At 46.9% G+C, this 19108-nt stretch overlaps 1 protein-coding gene across 1 annotated transcript in view; it reads right to left on the bottom strand.

The window, feature by feature from the left end:
• Positions 1 to 2248: 2248 nt before the first annotated feature.
• LOC112105772 (junctophilin-3) overlaps positions 2249 to 19108 on the bottom strand; it is a 115749-nt gene continuing 98889 nt past the window's right edge. The window contains exons 4-5 of the mRNA XM_026663673.1: positions 13574 to 14493; positions 2249 to 2369 (exon numbers count right to left, since the gene is read on the bottom strand). Of these exons, the coding sequence (XP_026519458.1) occupies positions 2289 to 2369; positions 13574 to 14493 (1001 nt within the window). The 3' untranslated portion in view covers positions 2249 to 2288. The remainder of the gene's footprint in view (positions 2370 to 13573; positions 14494 to 19108) is intronic.

Raw genomic sequence — 19108 nt, 5'->3', positions numbered from 1 at the left:
AATGTACAAAAAAAGTTCTCTAGAATCTTTACAAAGAGTTGCAAACAGAATTACAAAACACATATCGCAGCATGTATGGTTTCCTAGGGCTGCAATTACATGATGTCGTTATTTGGTTCACTTAAGGTCTGCAGCAACCATTCAATATTAAAAAAGATGAATGGGGGGAAAAATGAAGATGGACAAAAAAGATGGACTGTTCCCCTGGAAACAAAATGATCAGAAAGGTTACTAGGCTCGCGTTAACTGCCATTCATTCCTTCCATCCCACACCCTCTACCCAGAAAGGAAAACAAACAAAAAAAGGAAAGAAAACGGCAAGACGGAATGAGCGTGGCAGTTTAAGAAAAAGAACTGAATTTAACTGGCACATGCGCTAATCTTTAGTTTATTTCTGGTTAAAAATATAGCAATCCAGTGCAGTGTAATAAAGAAATCTGCTGAAAAGGTAGCAGAGAAACAGCTAAAATGTAAGCAAAGCAAAGCCAAGTCAGGTTGTGTCCAACACTCTGTATGTAAAATGATGAGACGGATTTGGGCACAGATCAAAGCTAGGATTGTATTTGGGCCATATCTGACCCTCATGACTCCCTCACCCCTCTTTATCCAATGGACTTGCAGTAGGTGTAATTGTGGGTCAGATGGGGTGCCGATATATACTGTATCAAAGAGAGGCAGTTAACCGTTTGCAGTGCACAGCTGACGTAGCAGGCAAGGACAGACGGCATGTGGTTTTGGGGATGGGGGTAGGCAGGGAAAACAGTTACATTGTTTTTGGAATGCAACAGGACGTCAGGAATTTCCAAGCAACTGAGCTAAAACCATGCTCTTGTCATTGCGACCATAAAAGCTCAGGACTGGGGGTACTGTATCTTTAATGAATGTGTATTATCGGGGCGGGGGAGGGAGGGATGGGGAAAAAATCAAGGCAGGCATAGAATCATAGAAGGGTAGGACTGGAAGGCACCTCAGTAGGCCACTTCCATTACAAAGATGTTAAAATGAACAAAATTAAGTGACGTATAGAAAAGAATACATCCTTAAAGGCTGCCGTTGCCAATGACGTTTTTTTACAGGGACATGTCGGAAGCTGGAATATACATCCTGCATACAAAGTGCAAAAATACTACATGCTCAGAGCCCAAGCATGATGTCTGAAGCGGTCCATGGCAAGATGTAACAGGCATACCCAGCCGCGTTCCTCCGCTCCTGCAGCTGTTGCGATGCGCCTCCCCAGATGTCCTTTGCTGGATCAGAATCGAATCTCCCACCAGACAGCTTCCTTGCATTCTCTGTAAGCGCTGGTGTGGTTGTGTAGGTGTGGTTACAGTTCAGGATGGGATAGCTGGTGATTGTTTTAGTATCACCGCTCCTGATGTGTGTGTATGGGGGAGTTGGGCCGTAATAAGCCACCAGGCAATATATGGGGTGAGGGAAGGGCAGATTTGTAGCTAGGAGACATCAGCTTTGAACGGAAAGAGGGTGGTTTTGCTCTGGCTGAGTGAGGACGGGAGGGTGACAGCAGGTATGATATTTACACCTTGTAATCCCCCCACCACCATACCAGAACTGAGCAAAATGCTGATTGCTTCAGAATTTTTTAAAACTCTAACAAACATAGGCCACTTTCCCTTCATCCTCTATCCTCTGTACTCAGGGGGGGTCTCTTCCCCTCCCCGAGCACCTCCTTTTCTCCTCCTCACTCCTGCTTTTTTTTCTGGTAGCAGAGAGGGGAAGAAAAATATGAGGGTTTTTTTTGTGGCGGGGGTGTGTGTGTGTGTGTGTGTGTGTGTGTTAGAGGGGGATGGGTGAAAGGGGATTCCCCCCCATTAACTTCACAACAATGAGGTTGAGTGTTTACACCAGAGACTCATTCACCCCCCTTCGTGCCCTGTTCCATCTGCCCACCCTCTTACCTCCATTTTGCAATTTTTGTTGTTTATTTACTTTGGAGGGGAAAAAATAACTGACACTTATTTTGCTGGGATCCTGTCTCATCCTTTCTGGGGCTGGGAGGGTCAGAGAGTTGTTAGCATTCTGCCATGCCACACAGCATAGTGTTGTACAAGCGAAGAATTTTGGCTAAAATCCAAAAAACATTACCCAGGAAAAAAAGGCAAACTGTGAGTGAGACTCAATCATTTGTTGTTGTTCTGTGAAAAGACTTGGAAGTTGTCATAGGACAGTTCAAGTTATGATCTTTCCCTTTTTTTGATTTGTTTTTGTTTGGTTTTTTCCCCCCCGTTCATACACGTAACTCTTATTTTTGCAAACAAGACAGTCTTGAGTTAGATGAAAAAGTTAATAAACAAAATGGCGACGCCAATGTTCAGTAAGATCACCATGACTACCAGAATGGGAGCCGAGCCCTGGAACAGAGAAAGAGAAGGAAAGAAGTTACAAAGCATGTCGAAATTTGGTGGTTAGCCAACTGTTGGTAGGAAGGGTCAGAATCTGTAATTATACCGTAACCCGGCAGGGCATGGTTTGCTAAGGTGCAGAGCACCTGTAACTTCCACTGAAGCTGTGGGCACCTCTAAGCATGAGACAAAACAGGTTGAGGGAGGAGTAAATAGTACTTTGCACTTAGGTAGCACCTTCCATCCAAGAATTGCAAAGCACTTTGCAACTGTTAGTGAATTTTGCTTCACTGTCCCCTTTTTGAGGCAGGTAAGGATTCTACACGTGAGGAAACAGAGACACACGGCAGGTTTTGTGGCAGAGCCAGGAAATGACCCCAGATGTCCTGACTCCTAGGACTTTGTTTAAACCATAGGAGCTCTACCCCCACCTGGCTTTTGTCCGTGTACAATTCAGTGCAACGGTAGCTTCTGAGACCTCAGAGGAGCTCCTTGTTGTCTTCTTCGTGAAATAAACCAATTCTGTTCAGTTAGGGGCACGCTATGTGCAGCCCAAGGGCCAGATGCAGCCCCCGGCAGTCCAATCCTTGTTACTGTGCAGTGAGGACAAAGCTGATGGACTAAAGATAGAGTATGAGACACCTCATTTAGTTCTCAAAGGGGGGCGTTGGAGCAATCCAGTGAATTGGAGCCAAGTTGTGACCATGACGGGAGGTTGACTGAGGAAGCTTATACCTGGTGGATCAGTAAGTGAGGACAGCACCTGAGCTTGGATTCCCTCCTGTCATGTACATGGTGAATCCTGCCTTAAGGGACCAGCTAAAACCAGGTGCCTATCTGAGGTGACGATCTAAAAAAGATGGCGCAGAATCGTACTCACTATGTTTTGGGACACTTTGGGGTGGTCTCTTCAGAGAGTCGGTTGTCTAATAAGTGTGAGCTCCCGTGCAGGGTGCAATACACCCTAGAGATGGGCCAGTGCTTGGACATCAGTCTTCTATGCTTGGCACGCTAGGCTGCTGCTCCCTCCTTTAATGCTAAGCCTCTGAATGGGACTGCGGTGTGGCACTGCTGCTCGCCTCTACCAACATGGTTCGTTCGGAAGAATCCAAGTACTGGGCAGGCTAGAGTGCAAAAATGAATGGGAGGTGGCGAGCACTGGATGGAATAGCCGGCACCTTTGTCTAAGCTGCTGCAGTTGGGTAGCACAGGGAATGGGATACACAGTAGGAGAGCCAGAGGCCCTGAACGGCCCCCATTCATAGTCATTTTAATTATATAGATTTGTTTATTTCATGAAATGGAACAATTAGTTCCCTGCTTCTCCCTCCTCCCCTCCCTTCTTCATTGTAACAAGGCTCATTCGGGTTGTAACAAGGCAGGGGTGGATGCCCTCATGAAGCCAGTCTTTATACCACAGTGCAGATCTATTTAAAAACCTCCTTGCGAGACAGAGATCATTTCTCCTCCGGAGCTGCTTGATTCATTTCACATTTGGGGAGGTGGGGGCCCAAGGGGGGAGGACGGGGCTCTGCCTTTGAGAAGCTGAAGCTTGCTGGAAAGGCATATGCTGTTGCGTAGCAACGAGGTCAAAGGAAGCCAACCAAATGGAAGGATTTCTGAGGGAGCCTCCTGGCAGCCAGGTAGCTGCTCTGGACTGGTTTGTGCAAATCTCTTTGCCTGTGCTAAGCCAAGCCTTTTGGGTGCCGAATTCCTTCCCTGCTTGCTGCCAAGTTGGAGCGAGGCTAAATACTGCGATGCAGATTGTTATTCACTGTACCAGCTCCATTTCAAAAGATTATTGGGTTTCACGTGCTTTCCCCTAGGATCAATAGGATAATAGGTTGCTGATGGTTATCAATCTGGTTGTTTTTGCTGGCAGGGCAGCGCAGTGATGCAAAGACCCACTGGGTCTCAGACACCCATCAGCCAGTGCAGGATGGCTCCCTAGTGTACGTTCTCTAGCCTTTGGTCCAGTCTCCATTTAAATGTCCCAAGTGACAGTGTTTCTGCCTCTTTTCCTATTCATGTGCTCGGTCTAGTAGGTCAAATCAACCACATACAGGAGGCAAACCTACATGCCAGCCAGCCTGAATGCTGCTCAGGCAGATGGCATGTGATACCCTCTGTGTGCTTCTTTCTCATCGCTGAACAGAGTTGTAGAACAGGACCGGATGTGGCTAGCCTAAGCATTTCTCAATTCTCTGGTCACTAGAGCTTTCCCCTCTTAAATGCGAGAAAACGTAACCCTGCAGTCCTTCCTGGGACCAAACTCCCATGGAAATCATGGAGTTCAAGGGAAAGTTGATTGGAATTTTACCCGAGTAAGGGCTGCAGGATTAGGTCCTTAACATGTGCACTGGGATACCTAAGTCATGCCCGTGAGAGGTCTGTGAGCTTGTGGATTTAAAAATCACCTCTGCATGTGCAGTTGTCTTTGGGGATTCCTTGCAAATGGGGCAGCCGATGTCTGACATCCTTTCAGCCTACAGCTTCTCTTTGCTTTTCACATTTGCCCTTTCTCTACTCCTCCTGACCTAACTCCAGAGAGGACTATCTATGTAGTGATCTCTCAGCTGGGAATGGGCCACCCATTGTAAAGGCGTTGGAATGTCTTAGCAGAGGGGCCAGATTTCTGATAATATGCTGGCTAATCTAATAAAAAGCTTTGTGACCTTTCAGGCTTTTGCTTCAGCTCCAATTATAAACTTTTAAATGCTGCTTATGCCTGGGCTTCTGATTCAACAGCTTTGTGCTTTAACCTCCAACAGATCTACTCATCCCCGTCCCATCCCCTGCGATCGCAGGAAGCTGACTGTCCTGGGATATGTGCCATCTTTGCCTGATTCCTCTTTGGTGCCCTGGAGGAAGATGAAACACTCTGAGGTGAGTGAGCCCTGGAGGAAATTCAGGCCTGTCCTCAAGCTGGCAACAGGTTAGTAAACTCCCGTGAACGGCAACGTTTTAGAACCAGCAGATAAAGTGACTTCACTGCACTGTCGACCATGCTGGACCTTTAACAAGGGAAACCCACATTGAGACAAAAGCAAAAATCCCTTTTACCTTGAGGCCTTGTGATTTGAGACGCCACACACAGCTCTAGCCATTCAGTGGCATGTTATTTAAGTCTTGCCGCACTTTAGCTCTGCGGTAACTGATCATTCGATTGAGAGAGAAGCCCAAATAAAAACTTGGGACTGACACGCCTGCAGACTTTGGGGGGATGGGACTCCAGAGCCTGAGCTGTTTTGCAGCTAGGACTCACATGTCATTTGCGGGCACAGTACTTTATCACAGCACCTACAAAGAGCCACTGCGCAGAACGGTAGAGAGAGATGTGCTGGTTCTAGGCAGTGACGCCAGGAGCTGCAAGGGGTTGTTTATAATTTCCAGTCCATATCCCTTGTAAAGTCAGGGCACAGTTTCAAAATTTCACTCCACAGCCCAGCACCAATGCACAGATTTCCAGACTCTGCTCTGCCATGAAGTAGCAGTGTAACTACATGCAGGGTGAATAGCTGGCTGACCACATCCTCAGAAGGGAATTATTATATTGAGCCTCCTTTCACTCACTCGCCTTTCCACGCTGGGGATGGTAAATTTCAGCAAGAAGGTGAGGCAGCTGAACAGCTCGGGGGCCTGATTCTCATTTATACGAAGACCTCTTTACTTCTCCCTGGCAGTGTAAAGGGGCCTGGAAGGAGGGGTAAATTCTATTACTGCCAGAGAGATGTAAATGGGCCTTAGTGACAATCAGGGTCTTGGTTTTAAACGCATGACTTCCCAGGCACTGGGACTGTGGATCAAGAGGGGGGCCGGTGAGAAATAAAATGGCCCCCTGCTATGAAATCACAATTAATCATAAATATTTTGGTAAGCTTTATGTTTTGAATGGAGCTTCCAAGCTGTCTCTAGTATCCATGTATTAATAATGTCATCACGGCAGTATCTAAGCACCATCATTTCTGTCTCATTATCCTGTTTGTTTCTAACTGTTGTCCAGCAACCCAAGTGTCTGACTGGGAATATGGGGGGCCAGGGAGGTGTACCTCACCAATCCAACTGCAGCATTGTTCATTAAAATATTAACAATCCATTGTTATGTGTTATCACAGAGTCCGACCTTTGTTATCTCTGCCAGGGAAACTGTAGTGCGGTTACCTAGGAATCCCTCGGGGATCTCTGGAGTGCAATTATCAAGGCTGCTGCTCAGCAGAAAGCCTCAGCACTGGGAATGTGCTTGAAAAATCAGCAGCTGGATGTCGTTTTTGCTGAGCAGTGGACCCCGTGCAATCTATAGGAACGAGTCACGGCTAAATAGTTAAAGAGCAGTTACCAAGTCAAACATGGGGGTAAATTCTTATTTACACCCGTGCAAAGAGGGACTCCGGTAAGTGAGCACACGAATAACCGAGAAGAGAATCTGGCCCCAAATGTAGTTACATAAAAGCAGCAGTCACTTGGCGCCAGTGCACAATAAAATAGGGCATTACTGAAAAGCCATATAATACTGCGGCGAGCGGGGCGTAGTTAGATGGCAAGCGGATCCGTTATGGTTTATGGTCTCAGTAAGAAACGCTGTCTGCCGTTCTGTGGGATTTGTACTGATGCCCATCACCTGGGTGTCTGAGCATCTCCCAGACTAATGGCTTGGCATAGCAAGGTCTCTTGTGTATTTCATGGAGTCTCTGCGTCATCTCTCTTGCCTGGTCACAGGAAGGGCTGCCTGGGGTATGGTGAATCGGTGTGCTTCTCCAGAAGTAATGGGGGCCGGGTAAGTAAGTCGTAGAAGCTGATAGGTCAGAATGTAGAGATAACAGAAATTTGATCCTCATCCTGCAGTCCTCACTCATTGAAAAACATCTCATCAGCCCTTAGGGACTAAGCCCTGGAGCCATGACAGCTATTCTATATTTGGGGACCCATCCTGCAAGGTGCTGAGTACCCCCGAGTCCCAGTGAAGTCAGCACATCACAGGACGAGGGCCTTACATAATATGCATTTATATATATGTGAGAATATGTTTTATTTACATAAACAAATTTAATTTAAAAAAAGTCATCCTGGAGATTTTTACAATAAAACAAGAACAGATTAAGGGGCTACATTTTCAAACCTGCGTTCCTAAATTGTACCTGTGATGTTTGTGTGTCTGTGTGTGTGCAAACGTAGTGTAATTCCATCCTACTTATGAGGGTTGTATGTATCAGTGCACCTGCCAGCGTGACCTACGTGCCCTTGTTATGAAGAGCTGTAGAGCTGGGTGTGAGTTGCAGGTTCTAGATCCAAATGCCAATGTTGCCGAAGTTTGGGGGTGATCCAGGATTTTAGTTTGTTGGATTAGCAGGAGAGGGAGCTAGCCACAAAGTTGAGATCCAGATCTTGATCCCAATTATTGCATGGTGGGGGTGGAGGAGTGTTCATAGTTCGGGGGTTGGGTGAGGCCCATCTCTAAATATTCACTTCAAAAAGACTAAAACACATACACGATGACAATGACAATAAAAATGAGGCTAAATCCTTCAGCTACATCAAAGGCCTCCTGATATCAAAAGGGTTTTAAAAGGACAACGTCAAATTGAACATCACACTTCTGTCTGAAAACTATTTACCTAGAGTTGTTACAAGTAATCCCTGAGATGGCTGTACATGAAAGAGATTAGAGGGAAAAATAGTATTTCCTCCCCTCCGCCCCCCCCATGTGTTTGCTCTGTGCGTTGACAGCACTTTATGGAGAGGCAGTTTATGGATAGTTTTATGGAGAGTTCTCCATGCCCACTGATGAGAGAACAAGAAGTAATGAGCTTAGTTTGCATCAAAGAAGACTTAGATTCGGTATTAAGAAAAACTTTCTAACTCTAAGGACAGTTAAACAATGAAACAAGTTAAGTGTGGACTCCCCATCAATGGAGCTTTTTAAGAACAAGTTAGGCAGATGCGTCAGGGATGTCTAAATACTCTTAATCCTGCCTACGCATATGGGGATGGACTAGATGACCTCTTGAGGTCCCTCCCAGCCCTATGTTTCTGTGATTTTTATAATTTTATAGTTTGTTGTGTATAGTCACTGTGACATAGTATCCACTGGCTTTAAAGGGAGGTGATAGGCAAGCATGGTCCAGTCCTGGCTCAGCCCTAAACCGGGGCATTCTGGGGGATGTCATCTAAAGGGACTGATAGGTGGCACAGTCTCAGGAACAGATGACAGGGGTCAAGTGACTACAGGACTAGATATATGGTCAGTAAGGAGAGTAGTTAGGGAGACATTGGCCCTGTTGTGAGTGTCTCTAGTGAGGGAGACCAGGGAGAGCTCAGAAATGAAGTGTGGTGCTGTGGAAGTAGCCTGGAGAGAGGGCTGTGGAAAAAGGCTGTGATGAGACACGAGGCCTGGGAAGGGGTAAGATCAAGGCCTGAATGTGGAAAGACCCCAGGAACCCCATTGCCCAGCTATGCAAATAAGCCCCATTCACACCAGTGTATAGCAGATAAGGGGACTAAGCCAATGGCCTGGAAGACCGTGGAAGTCTTTCCATAGATTTCATAGGGCATTGGATTAGGCCCAGGCAGAGATACAAATGTGGGTGAAGTGAACAGCCATTCAGAGTCCAAACAATGTTCTCGTTGACCAGCCCAACCTGCCAAATGACAGCAGAGGGTAGGGGGTGGGAAGAGCCCTTTACCAGGAGCAGCGAGGAGCGATTCACTCTCAGTGGCCTGTCTTCCTAAACATCGAGTGGAAAGAGTCTCTGTTGGCGCAGGGAGTGGGTGTTAGTTCATTACGGAGGCAGCAACCGGTTGCTATTTTTATCACTTGTTTCGTATTCTTTGGGACTCAAGGTGACTAAGTTTTCAAATGCAAATTGTCCATCCCGAGGTGCAATCCCTTTAAAATACTTTGAAAGCCCCTGAAAAAGCCGAGAAAGGAACGTTTGTCACCTACGTAGGCTGGGAGGTTCTATTTCTGGGGACAGCTGCTGGATTCCATCCGCCCCGCTGCCTTCCCCCTTTACGCATTGACTCATATCACCTTCTCCTCTCAGGTATCCTCCCCCTGGCTCAATACCTGGCCAAGCAGCCTTCACTGACACCCCCATCACTTCCACTGTGATACCTCAGCAGAGAGGCTCTAATTATAGGGTGGCTGGCTCCCTTTCACTTTCCCTGATGACAGTGAAACATGCTTAGGATATCTCAATAGAGAATGTGCCTCTTAAAAAAACAAAACCTGGCTGCCACTGGAATTTCTTCCTCTTTCTGTTTATAATGCCTTGCCGGTAGTTGAAGTTGAACAGTGACATTTCTGCGGTCTTTAATCAAACAAAACTCCCATAACCTTCACTGAGCATCTGGCTCCATTGAGGACCACACTAGTTGTTCTTGAGTAGTTTGAAATAAGACAAGATTTTAGCAAATAACTGAGAAAACCAAACCGGCATCTGACAATGTCTAGGGGTGAGGGCAAATGTGTTAGAGGTGAACACAGATTTTTGGTAGCATGGGTTGTACCCAAAAGTGGACAGGGCTTTACTAATGAACGCCTGTGAAAGGAGAACGTCAAAGGACCAAGTATTGGTCCTGCTGAAATCAACAGGCTGTTTGTCATTGACTTCAGTGAGACCAGAATTTGTCCTTGTAAGCATTTCATCTAAATAAATGTGACAGGTTTCAGAGTAGCAGCCGTGTTAGTCTGTATCCGCAAAAATAACAGGAGTACTTGTGGCACCTTAGAGACTAACAAATTTTGTGGCACCTTAGAGACAGTAAATTTGTTAGTCTCTAAGGTGCCACAAGTACTCCTGTTAAATAAATGTGATCACTCCTGCTAAATTACAATAGTCAAATGAAACTTTTTGGTATCAGTTCATGTCTGAATTCTGGCCTGACTGAGGTCCCACAACACTCATCAGCTTGCCTGGGAGATGCAGATGTTCACCCCCTTTGCAACTCAAGTCATGTATTTATTCTCCCCTTCCTAAAAACATGATGAATTTTGTGTTGACGAGTAAAAGGGCTGCTGGCATTTTAAAGACTCTCTCTTCCTCCATACCTCCCCAAAGGTTAGTTTTCAAAGACTGGTCCAGAGGATACAGAAAGCTATGGACCATCCAAATGCAGGACAGATTTCTACATCATACGGTCCCCCCAACCTGACAATACAGGTGCCAGTACTCGCCCATCCATAGAATCATAGAATATCAGGGTTGGAAGGGACCTCAGGAGGTCATCTCGTCCAACCCCCTGCTCAAAGTAGGACCAATCCCCAACTAAATCATCCCAGCCAGGGCTTTGTCAAGCCTGACCTTAAAAACCTCTAAGGAAGGAGATTCCACCACCTCCCTAGGTAACTCATTCCAGTGCTTCAGCACCCTCCTAGTGAAAAAGTTTTTCCATGTCCATATTCCTCTGCCCAAATGGTGGCAATCCGCTGCATGTTGATGTGAGTTTGTTCTGGGTGTGCAGGTCCACACACACACAGAAACATCAAGGTTTTTTTAAACTTTATTTTAAATTTTTCATATGAGTTGAGTACTGGCTTGAGAGCCCTGAAGACTGAAATCCCCTGACTACCCACAGAAAGCACATGCCAAAGCAGCACATGCTTCCCAACCCCGGTCTCTCCCGTCCCCACACACACTGTTGTTCAGCCCTGGCCCGGAAGGATCACATCTAGAGGGAAGGCACAGCCTCCACAGCACTTCAACCCCTTGGGCGCTCCTATAACGCTAATAACAAGGGGTGGGATTAGTGCCAGCTGTGATAATGGCTTCACTGGGAACTGACCTGAACCCACCCTGTTCTCGTCACATAGGGCACCCAATAGATATCGGATGGTCATTCCTGAGCTGGGCTGGATTTGGACTCATCATCCAGAGGAGAGAGGCTACTGCAACTAGGAGCTGGTATTCTGGTTTCATTCGTGGCTTGTGTGGAGCTGGTTCATGGTCGATTCTTTTTAAAACCGCCTGTCCTGCAACGGTGATGCTCAAGGATGTTCCAGGCAGGTCAAAAATAGACCTGCCCAGCTAATAGCGTCCCTTTCTTCCACTTTCGGAAGTGGCCCAGCTGTCTTTGAGATGAGAAATGTCCTTTTCAGCAAACAGCTTCCCAAATGGCAAAGCTGGGGATGGCAGGAAAGCAGGGCCGCCATGCAAGCTGGCCAGTGCGTGGGAGCGCACAGACTTTTGCAGGAGCTGTGGTTTGCGTTTTGCAAAACCTTTCCGCCAGGAGGCCGTGCATCAGGGCTGCCCGCGTGCTGGAGGCAGCCTGCTGGAAATAGGAAGGCGTGTCTAAAACTGGCAGTTTAAGTTGTGCTCTGGGGAGGCTGGATGGACTTAAACTTGCTTTGAAAAACTTAAAGCCTGTCTGGGAAATCCAGAGCGGCAATGCTTTGCACAGGTTTGGGGTTCCCACTCATGAACTCGGTGGCTCTGACGGCACAGAGCTAGAAGGTGCTATGTCCTTTTCCTGGTTCTGATACTGCTTCACTGTGTGATCTTGGACAAGGGGCTTAACTGCTCTGTGCCTCAGTTTTCCCATCTGTAAAATGGAGCTAATCACACACAGCTACCTTTGGGTAAAGTGAGGCTAAACTCCCTAATGTTGGTGAAATGTTTGGAGATCCTTGAAGGTGCAACATGCTATATGTATGCGACATTGTATTGTTGTTATGCTGTGGATGGGTGATGCTTTGTGTTCTAGATATTCTCACTCAACAAGCTCTTTCTGATGACTCCCTTCCTGTCCATGCCACTGGACTCAAACCCTGTTAATGCAGCAAAACTCTTTCTAGAACAAAGAGTCGCCAGCAACATGGGTTATTTAAATCCACATATCATCTATCACTCTGTATTTCATTAACTTCAACTCAAACCTTCACCATCTGTTCCACCCTTGGTTATGAATGTGAGAAAACTGAACATGCTGCTTCCCAGTTATAGCACTTAGAAATATGATGTGAATTCTAATGGCTTGTCTGTGCATCTTTACATGTAGGCTGTACCTGCTAGTTAGTCAGTAATAACTGTCTTGCATTAATGTTTGTTTAGATCTGAAGCCAGGGTTTGAGCGCCAGTTCCCTGTGTGTGTGATCTACATAGTAACTATGTCTCCAGCACGTAGGTTGGGTTCAACTCCTGTGAACCGCAGAAGCTTGTCTAACTCTGGGGGCGTATATGATGTACTGGGTTTGTGTGCATAAGTAACATCACCTGCTAGGGCCTAGCCCACAACAAGGGCTGGATTTCACCTTTAGCTCTTGTGACAGAGCCCTGTGCATTGGTGCTAACAGATCAGTTGTTTAGGCCCAGCTCCCTGCAGATATTTAGGGCCAGACAAAGCACCTACACGCTCCTAGTGACTTCCATAGGATTTGTGGGCGTTCAGTGCTATGCAGCTCACTCCCAAGAGTTAAACTAGAATCAAGCTCATCCCTTATCCAGAAATTCAGAGAACAGTCCTAATTTTCTTGGGCCTCTTCCATGACTGTCGTATTGCACAATTAAAGGATCACATTTATTTCAGGCTTTGCAATGCAACAACACTATGGCACAAGAACATTGCATCACACTGGGAGATACACTGTGATGCAGCGACATGACATCACTGTACATGGATGCAATGGCGTGAGGTAAGGATTCAAATACCGAGCTGTTGCAACTGGGCTATTTCATACTGTTGGATTTGTCAGGCCTACCGATAAAATGTATCAACAAAAGCTGCGTGGACCTGCTCTTTTTTTTGCTGGGTGAATTTTCATGTGGGCAGGAACCTGATAATTATTTTGTCGTTTCTGAGGGTGCTGGGTTTTTATTGGGTGGAGGGAGGGTGGTTTGCAATGTTTCATGCATTTGATCAAGTCTGAGTCCTGCTGGGATTTCATTGTGACAAAATTTTAGCTCGGAACAAATCACATTTCCCTGCTTATACCTTCCCCCGCCCAATGTAGAAAATTTGCCATTTCCCCAGAGACATTTTGCCAGTAAAACAAGCTGCAAAAATCACCTTTCAATGTACTTGATACCTTGTGACGAATGGGAGGCAGGGGGAATTCAAGGTACTAAAGGTGGTTGGTTGGGGGAGAGGGGGGCAGTTTTTCTCATGGCGTGAATTTTCTTCCACACCTTTCTAACACTGCAACGGTTCTGAACCAGCTCAGGTTCGCCTTGGCATCTGCTTCCTGAGTCAGGTTCAACGACACAAGTTTGTCTACTTACCGTACTGGATTTGAGCTCATCCCCATTTTCCTCTTCGGCTTCTAGTGCAACAGGTAAGGATTTCTGTGGCGGGGAGAAGGTTAAGTCCCACCTTAATAGCCGGGGTTCTGCTTTGTCCCCGAACCTCAGATTTTCCAGTTTCTGCACTGTGGGCTCAGCAGAGGAAGCTGGCCTGAAATTCTCTTTGTTCTGGGACTTAGACCTCAGTCTCTGAACCCCAAAGCCCCGGTCTTCCCCACGGTGGTCCTCAGCCAGGCTCCTGCAGGGGCCTGTTTTACTATAGTGTCTTTTTTGGGTGTGAATCTCTTGCATATAAGAATCCATCCTCATGAGGGGTTTCATTTCCATCTCGTAATTGCTCAACTTCTCCTCATCCAGCTCAAGCAACTTGGCACTCCCTGAGCTGTGGTTGTGGGACCGGTGGTGGGAAGTCCAAGAAACTGTGGCTGGGGAATCTGTCCACCTCTCTCTTTGCTTGTGGTTGGAGGCCATATGTTTGTGCCCTCCACTCCGGCCTCTGTAATCTTCAGGGATGGAGGCAGACCCCAAATGACTGCTGCGCAGGGTCCCACTTCTAACGCTACGTGTCCCGCCTGCTTTGTCTTCGTTCCAGCTGTTGGGTCTCAAGTAGTCTCCGCCTCGTCCCTCCAGCAACATCTGGATCTCCCCACCCCGTTCTTCGTCCACCGAGACCTGTCTGGAGAAATGGGCGCTCTTGGTCCTGCAGGTGGGGCCCAGCGGCGGGGTAGAGGAGGGGCTGGCGGGGAAGCTTTGCAGGGGGCTGTCGTCAGGAGTGAGGTCAGAAGGGGTGGTGCCTTTCCTGTACAGCTCTGGGCTTTCTTGCTGGAGCGGGGTTCCTGTGGAGAGGACCTCAATGTCGTCGCTTGAGTTCTGACGCTTTGGCCTCTGGCACTCGAGCCCTTTTAAATGAGGAGAGAGAGAGACAGGGTTACTGCTATTCTGTGAGAGCATCACAGGGCCTTTCAGGGTAAAGAACAGGACTGACAGTATCGGACACCAGAGGTCAGGTCCATGACAACAACCTTTTCCCTGCTCCTAGACTGACAGAATAGACTCGGCTGGTTTCAGACCGTGCCTGACACTACTCGCAGCATCCGAAGTGCTGCACATTACAACGAGCTGGAGCCCGGCCGGGCAGGGAGTGTGCAGACAGGCCCAACAGGCACCACCCATGTTCTGCAGTGGCTCATGTCAGTGGGGCGAGGGAGTGCTGGCTGGGGCACCGGGGTGATCTGCTAGGCATGTCAAAATACCTTCTTCGGCCTGGCCAACTCACCGGTGATGGGCAGACTGGCACTCTAACAACGCCAATGCTTTGTCCTTGTTATCTTCCCTTTGAGGCCCTTAAGGCACCTGACCTACACAAATGAATTAAGCCTCACGGTCCCCTGTGGGGAAGGGAAGTACTACCCCTCTTCCCCGTTTCATAAATGGCACAGAGAGGCCCCCAGGGCAAAGCTGTGGCTGGGTCCCCGATCCTAGTCCTGTGCACTGGCCATTCTCTGCCCGTGTCTCTGAGCATCTCATCCACAGTATGTACATGAACACCCCTTTCTCTTCCTTGCTACTGCACATCCAGCAGTGGGACTGAAATCCACTAGACTAGTGGGCTATCCATCTGAATTGGTTTGACAATGCATAGGTCATTTTTTGTCTGGAACTGGCAGGATTAGAGATGAGCTTGAATCAAAACCCCAGATCAAAACAGCAAGGAACTTCGGGAAAGTTCAGAGCCGGATCTGAACTTAACAGTTTTCCCCTGTCTCTATGATAGATCCAAACATCCCTGCACTTTGAGAGCATTAGGGTCAGGATTCAGAGCTGAACTTTACTCTGAAGATAATCTAAAGTTGCAGGCTCCTGGAGCCAAATGATGAGCTCCTGACTTAGGCAAGACTCTTATTGAGAACTGGGCCCCCGGAACTGGCCCCATTTTTTTGAAGGGCTGGATGTTATTACAGACTTATAGGCAGGGCAGTAATTCATGACTAGCATCCTGTGCTTTCAAAGCAACGCACCATGGGGCCCTGAGTGCCTAGGAGACATGAGACTCACTAGGATGAAATGCCTGTTCACGGTCCATGAGAATCCCTCTGAGTCTCCGTTATCGCTGAATCTAGTTTATGAGGAAGTAAGCAGAATGCACCCCTATGCCACCCCACACAGCGTACCCTGCAAAGTGTGCATCCTACACACACCCATATCAGCCTATCAGCATTCAGATTCTCTCCCCATTCCAAATTTTCAAGCCCTACTATTTTGCTGGTGGAAGGATGTGGTGTCTTTGATTTAAGCTGTTTGGCTGAACCAGTACTCTGGCCAGTTATATTAAAAATAATACTTTGTACTTACATCTAAGGATCTCAAAGCCCCTCACAAATTAGTTAACTCAGCCTCATAACTCCTCTGAAGTGCCCAGTTTTTATTATACCAGTTCTGCAGTAGGGGAAACTGAGACACAGAGATTAAGTGGCTTGGCCAAGGTCATGCTGTGAGTCAGTGGCAGAACTAAGACTAGAACCCAGGTGTCCTGCCTCCCCATCTCCTGCTCTACCAATTTAACTTTGCTGCCTCCATTGTTTACAGACCTATTTGCACTCTGCTTGTTCTCACAGTGGGCTTCTCAGAGAAACCAACACCATCACACAGGACAGCAAGAGGGAAAATGTGACTTTGCCATGCTTGGGCTATGCTGGTGAGTGCATTTTCCAACAGGACCTAGTCCAGGGTGTTGGGACAGCAAGATAAATTTCACATGTCAGGCTGATTACTTGGCTATGAAAGCAGCATTTTATTAATCCCTTAACAAACACCTATGAGTCCAAGGAGGTAGTGAAAACCAAAGGTTCTTAATGCTCGTTTAACACACCAAAAGCATATTTGTTCCCAGGTAAAGCCATGCTAAATTACATGAAAGATTTGATATATGTATTAATTGCCCGACACCCCTCAAATACACCTAATTGCAATTGCTATGGCTAGATGAGAAATGAATCTCAAAAAGGAAGAACTCAATTTTCTTGCCTTGGTTTAAAAATAAACGCTATGAAATGCCTGCTTTAATCTCTGCCTGATCCTGCTGGATAATTTGCTTTATGTCATCTTGTTCCTCCTCAAGCACACGAGAGAGACTCTGGCTCAAGAAGGCAAGTCGGGAAAGAAGTTATGGTCAGGAAATAGCGGCAGTCTGTTTGCTGTTTCTGAAGCAGTATGGAACCAGACTCAAGCCACCCCCCAGATCCAAGTTGTCTCCCTGAAAGATGTCTCCAAGCAGAGGTCACTTCCAGAGCAGAATCTTTAGCCAGGTTCTTGGGAATATTAACCTGAGCCTGGATAAGTGATGTAGTATGGTAACATTTTATTGTAACCTTGTCCTCATAAAAAGTTTAAAAAAACAAAAAAAGTGCAGTGTGAGTTCACCCGAACAAAAGGAAGGCACTCTGATGTCATAGCTTAGACTTGGTGGAAGAATCAAGTGGTCTCTAGATCAATGCAAAGCAAACAATCTAATCTGTGAGCCCATGGTTCCCTTTTTAGCACAGACCTGGATCCACAACGTACCCAGATCCAAATCTTGATGTTGTTGCTTAGAGCTTATTATTATTATTGCAATAGCACATAGAGGCCTCAACTGCAACTAGGGCTCGATTGTGCTAGGTGCTGTACGGCCACAAAGTCAGAGACAGTCCCTACCTCAAAGAACTTGCAATCTAAATAGACAAGACAAAGGAAGGATCATTACAAGGGCTGGTTGAAAATTTTCTGTTGAAATCGGTTTTCAGTGGAAACCTGGGTTTTCGATTCAATGACACCTTTTGTGAAAAGTGTCCACTTTCCACAGAAAATTGTTTTTTTGTTGAAAAATGTTGTCTGAAAACTGAAGTATTTCAGCTGAAAATGGGAGCTCTAGTGCCTTATAGGGGTTGCAGTTTGCTCCTAGGGGTTGCAGTTTGCTCCTCTTTCCCCCGTTCTCCTGTACGGGCTGGGATCCCCAGTTGGACTACATCTCCCATAATGCACCATGAGCAGGGACTCTGTGATGCACAGCTTATGCCAGTGAAGAGGGGGGAACCATGATGCATTATGGGAGATATAGTCAAGCTGGGGATCCCAGCCCTCAGAAGGGAACGGGGACAAGAGAAGTGAACTACAATTCCATGTTCCCTGAAATAATTTGGTTTAAGAGTTTTCACTGAAAGTTGCCAGCTCAAATTATCACTCCTGTTTGACATATGGGGAACTGAGGCACCCACAGATTTAAGTGACCACACAAGAAGGCTGTGCCAGAAACAGGAATTGGACCCAGGCCTCCTGAGTCCTAGTCCAAGGCATTAACTTCTCTTTGATGTCCTTCCTTCTTACTCTGCCTCATGAGAATTCAGTGAGAATTTGCTTGAGTTAAAACTGAGTGGGGAGCTCCGGGTTGGCCCCGTATGCAGTGAGAGTGAGGATGTACATCTCACCTCGTTATGTACAACTAACCTCGTTATCTCTAGACTGATTCTTGCCTGCATATTTATACCTGCCTCTGGAAATTTCCACCACATGCGTCTGACGAAGTGAGTATTCACCCACGAAAGCTTATGCTCCAATACGTCTGTTAGTCTATAAGGTGCCACAGGACTCTTTGTCGCATCTCACATAGGAGTCCCTTCAGACTGCTGTTAGGAATTGTCAGACTGGATGAGACCGAAGGCCCATCTAATCCAGGATCCTGTTGCTGAGATGCGCCAGCACCAGATGCTTCGAAGAAGGTGTAAGACCCCTGCAGTAGCAGGTAGGTCTCATCCTAGTCTCTCATAGTTAGACATTGGCTTAAGCCCTGAAGCAGGAGCTTTACTATTCCTCCCAGAATGTTTGTTTATTATTTATTGTGACTCTGGATATTCTTGTCGTCTGTATAAATATCCAGCCCCTTTTTGAATCAGGCTAAGGTCTTGGCCTTGACAATTTGCTGTGGCGGTTAGTTCCACAGACTAGTAATGTGTTAAGTGAAAAAGTATTTCCTTTGATCGGTTTTGCATTTGCTACTTTTTAATTTAGTTGAATCTCCCCTTGCTGGCCTCCAAAGGGTGCAGCTCCTGCGAAGAGTCAGCCTGGGCATCTCCCTCACCGAACTGAACTTACCATGGGTGCATCTACAGCATAGAAATTGGATCCCTCCACTTCAGGGACAGAGGCCAGGCTGGGGGTGTGGAGTGAGCTTTTACCCTAACCCCTTTGTTCTTCCTGACTAAACTCTAAAGCCCCCTCCCCCAGCAGGGTGCTTCTTGAACATCCTTTTCTAGAGAGAGCTTAAAACAAGGGGCAAGATTTTCAGAAGAACCCAGAATCCAGCAGCTCCCATTGCGCTCAGTGGAGGAGTGGGGGATGGGAATTCCCCAGTGTTCTCCAGGACAGTCAAGGGTGGGAATTCCCCAATGTTCTCAAAGGAGGGCAAGGAGGAGGCAGGAATTCCTCATTGTTCTCAAGGGAGGGGAGTCGGGAATGGGAATTCCCCATTGTTCTCAAGGG

The sequence above is a fragment of the Terrapene carolina genome, unplaced genomic scaffold (genome assembly GCF_002925995.2).
Source record: "Terrapene carolina triunguis isolate 2854851 unplaced genomic scaffold, T_m_triunguis-2.0 Scaffold33891, whole genome shotgun sequence".
In the NCBI taxonomy this organism is placed as follows: Eukaryota; Metazoa; Chordata; order Testudines; family Emydidae; genus Terrapene; species Terrapene triunguis.
Note: the sequence above shows the minus strand (reverse complement) of the source record. Positions and strands in the feature narration are given on the sequence as shown.